This window comes from Centroberyx affinis, unplaced genomic scaffold (genome assembly GCF_046629955.1).
Source record: "Centroberyx affinis isolate AG114_WGS23_722 - 3 ecotype Tasmania unplaced genomic scaffold, CSIRO-AGI_Caff_v1 ptg000225l_1, whole genome shotgun sequence".
Classification (NCBI taxonomy): Eukaryota; Metazoa; Chordata; class Actinopteri; order Beryciformes; family Berycidae; genus Centroberyx; species Centroberyx affinis.
In genome coordinates this window covers 3,234-16,733 of record NW_027278912.1, presented here as the reverse complement: position 1 = coordinate 16,733, position 13,500 = coordinate 3,234, and the positions used below count along the sequence as shown (strand labels likewise).

The 13,500-nt window shown below is 44.4% G+C and overlaps 1 protein-coding gene across 2 annotated transcripts; it reads left to right on the top strand.

The window, feature by feature from the left end:
* Positions 1-4,189: 4,189 nt before the first annotated feature.
* Positions 4,190-10,236, top strand: LOC139663441 (ubiquitin-conjugating enzyme E2 variant 1-like). 2 transcript variants are annotated; one of them, XM_071542117.1, is made up of 4 exons: positions 4,190-4,248; positions 7,370-7,518; positions 8,750-8,875; positions 9,665-10,236. In XM_071542117.1, the coding sequence occupies exons 1-4, from the start codon at positions 4,227-4,229 to the stop codon at positions 9,809-9,811; spliced, it is 444 nt and encodes a 147-aa protein (XP_071398218.1). In that variant the 5' UTR covers positions 4,190-4,226; the 3' UTR covers positions 9,812-10,236. The 2 variants fall into 2 exon arrangements, with proteins under 2 accessions (XP_071398218.1, XP_071398226.1); XM_071542125.1 differs by lacking the exon at positions 4,190-4,248 and adding an exon at positions 6,914-6,935 and having other exon boundaries at positions 7,379-7,518.
* The last annotated feature ends 3,264 nt before the right edge of the window (positions 10,237-13,500 follow it).

Genomic DNA, 13,500 nt, shown 5'->3' with positions numbered 1-13,500 from the left:
TGTCTAGGTCCCACCCACTATGCCACTCCTCAAAACCAACACAAGCAAGACTAGAGGCGAGTGAGGAGACAGAACAGAGAGAAGGCACTACAGAGCAGTGGTTCTCAACGAGGGGTCCGGGGACCACCAGGGGTCCTTGAGGGAGTTCCAGGGGGTCCCCAGGCAAATTGATGAATTGTTAAACTTCACCATTATTTCATTTACAAGAAGTTAGCACAGTTAGAGAATGTAGAAGAATGACTATTTTGATGATAGTTTCACTGTTATCTCTCTACCTACAATACAGATAGTCATGGAATTCTGGACAAAATGATATCTAACAATAAAAATATTCTCAGATTTGAGTCCGAGAGACAAAATCTCATCAAATGGGGGTTCATGGCCTTAATGTGGACTACATTTGGGGTCCTTGATGTGAAAAAGGTTGAGAATCACTGCTATAGAGAGTAGATTAAAGTAAAAGTCCACAACATTTTTCATATAAATACATTTCTGTTTTAATAAATACTGTCGAATGCTGACTGGTACAACACAGCAGTGATGCAGCCTATATCCAGGTGATGACAGCTTTTCCATTTTGCTGTTCTAAACAGCCGGTGTCTGGTAGCTCTTTCCTGGGAGAACACACACAGGAAGTGATGCGTTTTACCTCTCCGGTTTGTTTGGAATAAACAGAAGAAGAACTGGGTAGTTAGCATGAGCAGCGGTAGCCACCATGGCAGAACAGGCAAAGAACAGAGCGCCACCTACAGCAGCTCAAACTGCAGCAACAGAAAATCCAAGCTCCGCCCACACTGTTTGATTGACAGGTGCGCTGGAGACTCAGTCTTAAAAACAAGGATCTCACAGATTCCCACTTTAAATATATTCTAAAAAAAAAAAAAAACAGTTTTAAAACAAAAGTGAGATTGTGTGTGTGTGTCTTTGAGCATGTGTGTCTGGATTGGTGCAGAAGTGTCTGTGTGTGTGAGCACAGGCTTGTATTCATGGCGGGGCGACAGAGAGGTGCGTTGGAAAAGTGGGAAAAGCCGGGTGTGTGAATGAGCGCGCCTGTCTGTCAGGGGCAACACGCTGCCCCCCGAAAACACTGAGCACATTCATCCCCCAGCACACACACACACACACACACACACACACACACATCTCCCATACCACTCCTCTGAATACCAACCCATGCCTTTCAGAGAGCAGAGAGAGGGGAGCCGGGCGGGTAGGCTGGGGAAGGGGGGTGGGGGGGTCAGGGGGCAACCCCCTTCCTATGAGCGATTCTCTCTCTCACACACACACACACACACACACACCGACAAACGTTCCACTCTCTGCATTATTATGCACTATGTGACTGGTGGGAATAAAAGCTTACAAGGTGCCAAGACTGTTAAACAAACACACCTCTCAAAATCCTGCTGTCACTTTCCTTCCATCCGGATCATTCCAGAAGTTTTGGGGAAATGACAAAGAATGACCTGATGTCATTTCTACTTTGGCATTTTCAGGAAAAAAAAAACAGGTTATATATTCAAAGTGTTAATCTGCAGGTTCCTCGTTTTTTAAGTATTCAGTTCTTACAATTCATTTTCAAGTCTCTGAGACACACATCCGGAGATTTAGGTGGGCGGGGCTGGCTTGTGGTGTGTTTGTTTTGCCGGTGGGCTACTGTGGCGATCTGTACGGGAACACATGCGGGAGCAAAGCCTTCGATCTGAGCGTGATGTAGAGGGTTTATGATTGGATTTTGGCTAATCCCTCCCTCCAGATCTCAGGGATGACTGTGTGAACTTTGGGGTTTGTGTTGTCTGGTTCCTCTGTGGTTAATAGGTCACTGGGGTAATTCACATCCAGCTTAGCGTGGCTGGGGCAGATGTAGTCACGTGGTGTACTTTGGTAGCCACGACCAGCTCACTGCTGGCCGCTGCCGTACGACATGGGATCCGCCCCAAAATGTCCAACATCATTTAAAAAACAATTTCAGGCAGAAGGGGGCGGATTTAGGCATGGACACACTGGCTCACAGACACAGACTGGTAATATATAATATATTACCCTACTTTTATTGTTATTTTAATGTGGAAAAAAGTGACATATTGCAGCTTTAAAAGGTATACTAATCAGACATGGGAAAGCTCGGTGCAGTATAGTATACTGCCACAAGAAGGAGCTATGGACAGCTCATATATTAATTAGATATTAGCAATTATTTCCAGAAAGAATTTGGACAAATATTATATGTATTAACAATTTGTTTTGACTGCAATAAGTTGACATTTTGACCATATAGTCAATTTCATCTAACCTGATCTTCATTCACAAGCAGACAGCAAGTGTCTGCATCTCCATACAGATTCATATCTACATCTCATAACCCTAACATGGTAGAAAAATGAGAGAAAACAGAAGAACACAGCTTCATGTCTTATAGCCTTTAGAAGCCATGGATCCAGTGAGCTGCCACATAATTACACAGAATATGATTGAGGGGGATGATAAGAAAGGAAGCAGACTGTATCAGACAGGCTATGAGCACTTTCATAAGACAGTAGCTGCTTCAGACAGTATGATGTCCTCAGGCTGTCAGGATCAAATACTCTGTTCAAAAAGAAAAACAAGTCACATCCGATTCTGAGATTTCAAAGATCATCCAGAAATGTTTTTGTGTATGTTGAGGGTTTGGCAACAGATCAATCCTGCCGACTTGTTCTTCTGTTTCCCAAAAGCTGGAACATGGCACCGCTCCAACACAAATGCAAAGAAGCAATACATAGCGTACAAACATGAACGTACAAGTCCGCGCAACAGCTGTTTGGGACAGTAATGGCTTTATCGAAAAATACTCTTTCTGGAAAAGGGAGCTACACAAAACACAGGTTCTCAACGTGGGGTCCGGGGACCACCGGGGGTCCTTGAGGGGGTTCCAGGGGGTCCCCAGCGAATTGATGAATTGTTAAACTGTTACACCATTGTTTCATTTACAAGAAGTTGACACGATGAGAGAATGTAGAAGAATGACTGTTTTGATCATAGTTTCTCTGTTATCTCTCTACCTACAATACAGATAGTCATGGAATTCTGGACAACATCATATCTGACAATAAAAACATTCTCAGATTTGGGTCAGGGAGACAAAAGCTCATCAAATTCTGATTCTGATTCTGAAATGGGGGTCCGTGGCTCTAATGTGAACTAAATTAGGGGTCCTTGATATGAAAAAGGTTGAGAATCACGGGTTTAGAAGCCTGTCTGCTCCTGGGACTCCAACGCTACAATCACAGATTCATCCTCTTCTAATCTCAGAAAACACTGAACTTGACATCCATATAAACAGGGAAACAACAGGCCTAAAACCCTTGATTTTAAAAACCCAACATTGACCCATCAATGTCAATCCACCAGCAACTGTGGAGAAAATACCAGTTGGGTCAGCTTGGGTGTGTGTGATGGCATTTGTTCAAGTCATGACACCTCAAGCAACATTTGGAGCGTTTGCGAACAGCTTTTTAAAATGTGTGATTCGTACTTTCTGTATAAAAAAAGAGCATCAGGGATCAGGGATGCTAATTGACACGGAGAAAGAGTTTCCATAGCTTGTGGAGCATTTTTAATAGCCTAATAATAATCGGACACGGAGCAAAGTGGCATGCTATACAGATGAAATGACAGCAGATCTAGAGGTTTTATTGGCGCTCAGAAGAATACGGGAAGATCTCAATATAATATATACAGGATGGGTTTCTAAAAATCCACTTTATTTACCTTGGGCTGACGCTTGAGGGAGTTATCAATCTGACATTATTCATATTGTCCAGTAGGTGGCACAAGCGTATTGGCTTTAACCAATGGGGTTTTGTGCTGCCTTATAGATGGTTAGCGAGTATAGAGTCCCGACACTGAAACCCCCATGTCACATTTTGCTCTGCGTCCCCGTTCTCGTTATACCTCCAGGCATAACTCCACTCCATATAACAGGCTACTGAACAAAGGAATTGGCGGCCACAGTGAAGAGAAACAACATAATTAACAGAGTGCAGGGAAAGGACGTTAAAAAAGAGTTTAGTTTGACAATATATTTTTTGACACGTTTCCAGTGAACGGAAAATGAAACTCGCTGTGTTCACATCTGTACAGTGCAGGTGTGGTGTGGAGTTAGGTGGTTTTGGTTTCTTGTTATGACGGACCCGCGTCGCAGAGTGAACAACATACGTGCGCGCTCCCGCTGAGCAGTGACAAAGATGGCGGCCGCCGCCGGAGAAGGTAAACCGATTTCACGTTTGTACTGACAGTAACGACTCGTTGATTTGGTTCAAGGTGTACGATTTCCAAAACATCCTAAACGCTGCTGTTAGTAACAGATAGTGTAACAGACAAGCCACGGTGTAGCATTGACTGTAATAGCATGCTGTTCGCAAGAACATGCTACCATTAAAACGACTAAGTTAGCTTGGTAGCTGAGCTGGCCCAGTCTTTCAGCAGCACTCGCCCAACTGCAACAGCCATGTATCGTTAGCTAGCTAGCTAGCAGGGCAGAGGGAAGGCTGTATTCTGGTGAAGAGCACATCTCACCTCACGTTTGTTCAGGGGGCTGGTTGGTTGGTTAGCTAGTTCGCAAATCATTGACAACTGTGATGAGCTTGATGGATATAGATATAGTTGGGTTAGATATCGTTAGGGCTACACAGCCCTACCCAACAACTGCAGAGTCATGGCATTTGAGAATGAATGCACAAAATTAGCTCGCGAATAGTTGAACCCATACAAGGCGCAGTTGTAGTTAACGTGGTGCTTGATAACCGGATAACTATCGTCTTTATGCCTAAGTTATCTAGTTAACTTTTCACACCTGCAGTTTACGTTAGTAGGCAACTAACAGAAAGCTAACGTAACGTGATTTCTTAAAGCTTCAAAATTCTTTAAGCTAATGGCAGATTGCTCAAAACATTTAAGTCAGTCTGTCTGTCCTAGTCTGCTGCTGTGTATTTAGTCTTTTAGTAAAGCCCACAGACTGAGATTGTAACGAAACTACCATTTAACGTTAGCTAAGTGAGTAGTTTTAAAGTGATCACTGAACTAAATGAAATGAAATGTTCTCTAGCTGACTGTAAAGGTCAGCTTGTGTCTTCAATATGTCACAGCGCATGTGTGTGGCCATAGAGGAGCTATAGGTATCCACAGGTCACATGTGGTCTGTGACCTGTGGATACCCCCAGTGTCAGTCTCACAGACAGTACACAGATGTGGCGGCATTTGCCTATCCTAAGGAGATGATTCAGTTGGTCAGCTATGTGTGTTGTCCACATAGGCGTAGAAAAGCTCTGCACGTCCAGATGTGTAGTCCACAGAGAGGACAGGATCATGCAGCATTTAAATTGAACTCAGCTCCAATAGCACCAAGGAGTTTCCCCAAGGAATCACTCCATTTCCAAAAACATTGTATATTATTGTCTAATCTACAAGCTGCATGAGTTTCTTATCTCACAAAACCTTTGCAAATTCCCTTTACATGATTGTCTTCGGGGTTGCATTGTTCACATCCATTTGGCAGCAATTTAATTTTCAAGGCTTGGCAAAGTTTTAACATCGCCCTCGCTTGAATGCAGTGTTATTTTAGCTCTGAGGGATAATCCAGTTGGCTTACCTACCCAGTATCCACCCATCATCAAGAAGCGCTTGCTGACGCATCCTCATGCATGTGCTGGAACGAAACCTATAGGCCTACCTGATTTTTTTCCCCCCACACTGCTCACTAGCATCTACATAATATTACTTGTGGCCAGAACTGTCCTTGTACATCTCAAAACACAAAACCTGAGGGAAACTGGCAAATGTTTCACACAAACCCCATCATCTTCTTCATCTCTGTTGGCTTTAGCTTGGTCAGAGATTAGGAGGTGCGCTTGTTTTACTTTCACTGTCTCTGCTTAGGCTACATCAACAAACACACACACAGGTGCTACTCATGAGGCAGCCCTAACCCTTGTGTGAATGTTAACACGTCCAAATGGCTCATGTTCAACCAAAGATTGTTCACGGCCAGCCTTTGTGGCTCATCTGGTAGAAACGGTGTGGGCAATTCTAAAGTTTAGCACAGATTTCTACTGGTGTATGGTTTCTACCAGTACACCGACCACCATAACTATTGACTATTCTAACGAGTAGAGTAGTTATCCAAGAGATTGTTGTTTTTATTCTGTCTCCATCTTTGGGGCTCAGCGCTCATTGCTGTGGTGTTTCTGCGCTGCACTTCCCAGAGGATCACCTGTCAATCAAACAGTGTGTCCAGTACTGTGACTTTGTCTTTTTCCTTGGATTCTCTGTTGCTGCAGTTTGAGTTTCTCTTTTCTTTGTGTGTTCAGCCATGGTGGCTATCGCTGCTCATGCTAAGTACACAGTTCTTCCTCTGTTTATTCCTGGTTGTGGTCAATGTGGGTGAGGAAACATGGCAACAAAGTTGATCCTTAGTCACTCTCACAAATTAGCCATGGCAAGAGACAAGTAGAGAGTGAAACCACGGTAGTCGGACAAAACAGGTTATTGCACATCTTTTGTTGCTCAACCAGTTCTCCAGCTAGACACAATTGCATGTTTCCGCTCCAAACTAGAGATTGACCATTTAAATGTGGGCCAATTACACATTTTTAAACGATCAGTGATCAGTGAATGTGGGCACTGATTATAGCCAATTACGCCTGAAAATGTTGGAATAATATTTCACTGGGGGAAGTCAAGGGTTGTGCGTCCTAGATATTGTATATGGAAAAAGATGCAGGCCGTCTATGTGGCACTATTCAGTATTTGTATCGCTAGATTATCCAGTGGTGCATAGGTTCCAACCAACACTTTAATGAAAGTGATGGAATGTTTGGATAGAAGGCTTTCAAACAGAGGAAAAATATAAATTAAGTCTATAAAGTGGTCCAATATGGGGAAAAAAAAGGTGAAAAGTGCACAAAGAGAAAATATTTGTTCCACACTACATCGCATCAGTTCTTTCTGTTTTTTGCACTTTTTCCCCCACAATGAAATACTTTGGACTCTAATCCTTTTTTCTTTACATTAGTTTTGTTGACATTACAGTTCTGTGATCCATGAATTTGAAAGAATGATTGATTTTATGGTAGCAATAGCTGGCTCGCCTTAGTGCTACTATGTTAAAGTAGGAATTGGTAATGAAGGGATATTGCTAAAATGAATATTGAACAGCAATGTATCCCTTTTCCAAAGACATTTTCTTTTTGCTAATACCAACTCCTGTTCAACAGTTCCCGTTCAGGCAAACCCCTTGAGTTGTCTGTGAACAATGAATTTTCTCCTGAAGTGTCCACCAACAAAAAATCATCGGAACTTTTGTTTTTTGTGTGTGTGTGTGTGTGCGAAGGCGTTCAAGTTCCCCGCAGCTTCCGGCTGCTGGAGGAACTGGAGGAAGGTCAGAAGGGAGTGGGAGACGGTACGGTGAGCTGGGGCCTGGAGGACGACGACGACATGACGCTAACCCGCTGGAACGGCATGATCCTCGGCCCGTCCAGGGTGAGACCTCCAGCTACACACCACGCTGCTGCTGTCTGCGCTCGGCCCACACGCTTCCAGCACCACATGGGGGGGGGGGGGGGAAGAGTTGCTTTGAAAAAATATCACCGTTGTTAAGACAAAAGGGCCCATGTAACGCTTCGCAGTTCAATGTTCCGATTCACAATCACACACTGGAACAGTAAACTGGGGTATCTTTCATTTCAGCACCATGCCACTGGTGGATTGGCGTAAGGGTGGAGTGCATCGGTCAGTGGAGCCCAACGTCCCGCCTAATTATTTGTGCGCAAGTTTAGTGTCCAAAAGTAATTTATTATTATTATTTTTTACAAGCGAAACAAAACATAGAAAACAACAACCAAAAGAAAGTCTAAAATCCCAATTTTGCATTTATCCACAGGGCCAAAATTTGAGATTTTAGAATATTGCATTCATTTCCCCTTTTCCTATTTTCAATTTGAATATGAAACGGATAAGCGTTTCATAGATCCAATACCCACATATATCCAGGTTTTTCAGGAATCAAGTATTTATACTGCCATTTATTTCAAAAATACATGGCCACCATTGAGTGAAGTAAGCAGTCTTTTCATTATTTGTTTTTCTTGAGTTGCAAGGACCATCTAAACTTGCAACTCAAGAAGAACAAGTTTGGACGGTCATAAATTACCATCCTGTTTTGTAGAAAATCTTCTCAAGTGCCTCTCCCCGACTGACACGAATTTACCTCTGGATGACAACGGTGCTGTGGTGGTAGGCTTTGGGAAGAGCAGTGACGTGCAACATGTGCATAACATGAAGTGGGAACATAATATCCAACACATCTACCAAAGCAAGTGGGTGATTAGTGTCTATTTTTACCTCCATAAACAGCTCATATTGCTGGCCAACCTGGAATGACCCCGCTGTTGCATATTAGTTTTGTTGCGTACCACAAACCAATAAACTATGATTCACGACCTCTCCACCTCTTTATGCTGCAGCTTCTCTTTTACCTCTCAGCTGAAGATTATGCACAAAGCATTTCACAGTTCTGAGTCTCTCTCCATGTCTGTCCCGGTCCAAACCCCACCCGCTTTTACACAGCCCCTCCCCGCGTTATGTCCCACCCCAACGTCCCGTTTCAACCGGAAATAACGCTGAATTACAGAAGCAAGACCCCCATCTAAATGCTGTTGCTTTGTGACTTTATCTCTGTGAGCTAAGTTGTCCTCCTTTTTTGTTATTGCAGACAATCTATGAAAACAGGATATACAGTCTGAAGGTAGAATGTGGACCCAGATACCCGGAGACCCCCCCCTTCGTCCGCTTTGTGACCAAGGTCAACCTGAATGGCGTACACAACTCAAACGGAGTGGTAAGTCTCCAAGTCGGCTATCTAAATGTCAGCATCACCATTCTAGGCAGGAGCGTTCATCGTAGCCGGACACATTACCCCCTCGAAAATAATGTTATTATGGAAACATCAACCCTCTCCAGCAGCTAAATCCAGCAGCTAAATCTGTGTATGAGTTGCGTTTGGGATACAGTGTGCCTGCATGCATATGTCATGAGGAGGAGAAATTAAATATGTGTAGCTAGGGCTGGGCGATATGGTTGAAATCAATATCACGATAATCCTAAGGATTTTTCTCGATATCAATATATATCACGATACGGTTCATGTACGCAAAATCACGTTAAATAATCAAATTAATGTTCATCTCATTGAACCGAATGGTAATGTTAGGTGTGATGTCAAACAAAACAGAAATATTCAAATAATATTCCTACCATACCTCATTTTATGAGAGTTTTTAAGTAAAATTTGCTTGTCATCATCAGTTTAGACAGCAGAAATGTGTGTCACGATATCAAAATATCTTCATATCATCACAATATGATTCCACTGAAAGAGGATGAACGATAATATCGAATTATTGCCCAGCCCTATGTATAGCTCTTTCTGGAATTGCATGATGACACTTGCAGAAAAGTCTGGTTGCACTTTACTTGGAGAGGGTTATGATACATTACCAAGAGATTATAAGCCCATTAGAAGCACAGATGAAGCTTTCTTACCATATAGTCCATCAGACAAACACGAGAAGCCCCGTCCCTCAATCTGTCAATCACATTTTTTTTTTTTTTGTGTGTGACATCACAGGTGGACACGCGGGCGGTGTCGACGCTGGCCAAGTGGCAGAACACGTACAGCATCCGCATGGTGCTGCAGGAGCTCAGGCGGCTCATGATGTGCAAAGAGAACGCCAAGCTCCCCCAGCCGCCCGAGGGCCAGGTGTACAGCAACTGAGGCCCCCCCCCCCCCCGCTGCTAACCACAAACCCGCCCCGCCCCCTCTTCATCACGAACTCGCGCACACACACCACACACACACACACACACACGACACCGCACACGATCATAAATACTTAACGCTGACTTTACCACTTTCAGACCCCGACCCCCCCCCCCCCCCCCCCCAACCCTCCTTCACCATTCCCATCGGACAGAGAGAAGGACGCCCCAGGTGAACCCGCCCCCTCCCTCCCCTCCCCTCGAGCCCCCCCCCCGCCCGATCGTCCCTTAACGCTCACCGTGCAGACCAGACATTACGATACGGAAAAAAAAACAACAACAACATACTGTACATCTTACTAATCTTATTTTTTATTCTCTTTTGTGTTCTACATCCAGATTGTAAAATAACATAAATGATCTTACTGAGTGTACCTATCATATGTGTGTGTGTGTGTGTGTGTGTGCCGGATTCTTCCATAGGGCGGCAACAGTTACTCCTTAACTATACGTGTGTCACGGCGAGGGATTCGAGATGACTCGCTTTTCGGCAAAAGGAAATATACTTCCGTAACCGCCCCCCCACCCCCACCCCACCCCACCCGTTGAGATATGGATGTTAAATGTTCAGCACATTCTGCTTTTTGAGTTGTTAACATCCCCCCCCCCCCCCCCCCCCCAACGAGAAAACCTCGACATCTTTCAGTACGCTGAAAAATAAAGCTATCCCCCCCCCCGCCGCCCCCGACATCGCTTTCGCTTCGTCCCCCCCCCCCCCCCAGGCTGCGTCGGGTTCTCAAATCGAGTATCCGGGTCTCCGCAATCCCGATGATGTGAATTTGCTGGGCCTTTCTCTTAAAAAAAAAAAAAAAACACGAGCGCATGTACGGTACATGGGAATAAAACTGCTACTAGACATTCAGCGGCGTATGTATCAACAACAAGGGCACTCCTGGCCCCATCACTCATGTTCTCAGACTTGTCCTCTGTGTGCCATATGGTTCATAGCGCTTTGTGATGGTGACTGATTATTAGAAAGCCAGTGGGAGGGAGGGGTAGTGGGTAGTGGGTGGGTATGTGGGGGGTGGGTGCTACAGGTTCCTCATGCTTTTCTGTTCAGATTTTGGAAAACGCTCATTTTGTGTGCTCGGCACCTTTTCAGGATCACCACTGTACTGTGGCCTGTGTGGAGAGGGAGGAGTTGTGTTTTTTTTTTTTTTTGTTTGTTTTTTTTTGTACTTTTGGTTCTTGTTTTGGTTTGTTTTATCCTAGGGCTGACCTGTGTTAACTCCACGGAGCCATCTCTCGTACAGTGAATGCCCACTGAATGCAATGTATGGCTTTAGATGTTTATTTTATAACGGGTGTGAATCTAGTCAGGGTGATGGTGACCTGTCGCATGGTTTCGTTTGAATTAAACGTCATTACTTTTGCATGTGTTTGCCTCGTCATTCTCCGTGGGCCGGTGCTCACTGCACCTGTGGGACACTGCAAACACAACGCATCATGACAGGATCGTGTTCAGAGGGCAGTATAGTCCACATCAAGTCCAAACCCACATGCTCTTGTCAAGTTTGCCTTTAATACCCAGCTCCTATGTCCGTTCAAACCTGAGAGAAAAGATAATTTATTTAGGTTGAGAGAAAGTAAAGCACCCAGCACCCAGCAGAAGCCCCATCCATCTCATTCAGAGAGGCTTCAGTGAGAGCAGTAAGCTGTGGACCTGAGCTGGAGGCCGGTCTTGTCGTCCGTCTTAGCGGACTGACGGCAAGACGCTGCTCTGCGGGGGGGGGGGGGGCCGTTCGGCAGCTGCTGTTGCTTTTCCTTTACCTCGACTTGCCTCCGCTCTGCCACGGGGGGGGGGGGGGGACAAAGGCCGGCACGTGACCCGGGGCCTGAGAGAGAGAAAAGACTAGCAAAATCAATCACAGCGAGCGATACAGCCGGGTGCCCCTCAGGACCCTGTACAGCACACAGAGAAGCTCAAAATCAACTAGATGTATCAGTGATGCCTTATAGATTCTAAGATGACATAACCTTTTAGAAAATGTATCAAGAGTAGATATTCAACTTGGGTGATAAGAAGTGGCAATTAGCTGATATTGGCCTTTTATTAAAAATCTGTTCTCAGCCAGTCTGATATGATGGAGGTTCCTACCTAAGCACAGTGTAAACCTGACATAAAATTACGATTTTCTTCGCACATTTTATTTATTCATTTAATTGTTCAGTAATTAATTCTGTATTTAAAGACAGCAATGCATCCCAGAGTTTCCCCTGCCGTCGAATAGGTGTGGTGAGTCACCCTGCATTAAAGAGCTGCTAAAGAATTTCATCTGTGGGTGTCAGTGGAGAGTTTTGGTGTCCCACGATGGTCGAAATCCTGTTTCAGAGGCTTCTCCACCCAGACATGAAGAAAAGTCTGGGGAAACACTGAATACTTGGAGTTTTAAAGATACTGAAGCAGTACAAAATAGCAACTGTCTGCAGCTTCTATACAAAAGTAGCGATATTGGCCCCTATTTGTTGATCCCTAGCGGCAGTTCAACCCTGCCTGCACCCATTATTCACACGCCTTTCACCATTTCTTCTCTGTGAACTGTTCGCCAAAGTGAATCCTGTTGGAGTTCCGCCTCCGATCGCCCTAACAGCCCCAACACGGGCCAGACAGGCAGAGGCAGAGAGGAGCGGACAAGCCTTCAATCACTGTAATTGTATCTGCTGTGACGGACAGGCCCTCCATTAGCCCGACTGTATCAAAGAATGAAAGGGAAGACGGAACACGGGCCGCCACTCCATCAGCATAATTGTATGTGAACAGCCCCCAATCATCCTCGGGGCCCACCTGGCTCTCTCCACTGGTTTACCACAGGAACACCAACAACTAGAACAAGTAGATACAATAAAATTTTAAAAAAAGGCTACGCAACTGGTGGTTTGCTTTTTCCGCCATTCCCAGGTTTCCCTGTTCTATCAATCCTTAGTTCGTATTCTATTTCTTGTCCTAGCGCTCCCAATTACATTCTATGGTCACAGGAATATAATAAGGGCACTAAAGGAAAAATCCACCCAATAAACAACAACAAACTAACAAACACTATTAAAAAAGAACAGGTATTGGTGATGCACCTTGCCTTTCTGGGTCCATTTTTGTTGTTTGGTGGTGTATCTTTCTCATTCCTGTTGATGTGGAGTTTGATGTTTCAGGATGTAAAACCTAGACCAGAACGCAATGCGGCCACAGGACATGTTTGTGTTTTGAGTAAGGGGCGAAAGTCATTCTGGGAAATATAGAGGAAGAGGAGGCAGGTTGAGGGAAAGTGGAGACACCAAAAAAGTTAATTGCAACACTTCATCGCAAAATAACTCCTGGAATGTATTGAACATCAAAGATTGATGATATTTAACAATGTGAGAGAATCTAAGGGTGGATTTTTCCTTTTAGGCCCTGACCTTTGACCTTCTTATTTTTGGTTGCTTGTCATTTTTAGTGATCTAGGAAGTAAAGCGTATTCTAGTCTCATTATAAGCGGATAAGAGCATCAGCTGAAGGCCTCATATGTAAAATGTAAATATAACGTTTTTCAACTTTTTTGCACTGAACTTGATGTGTTCGCTTACCGCCCGGATAGACGGAGACAGTCCCTGATTATCATGTGAAGTATCTGCATTCACACGCCATCTCGATAATTAACTCCATTGCCT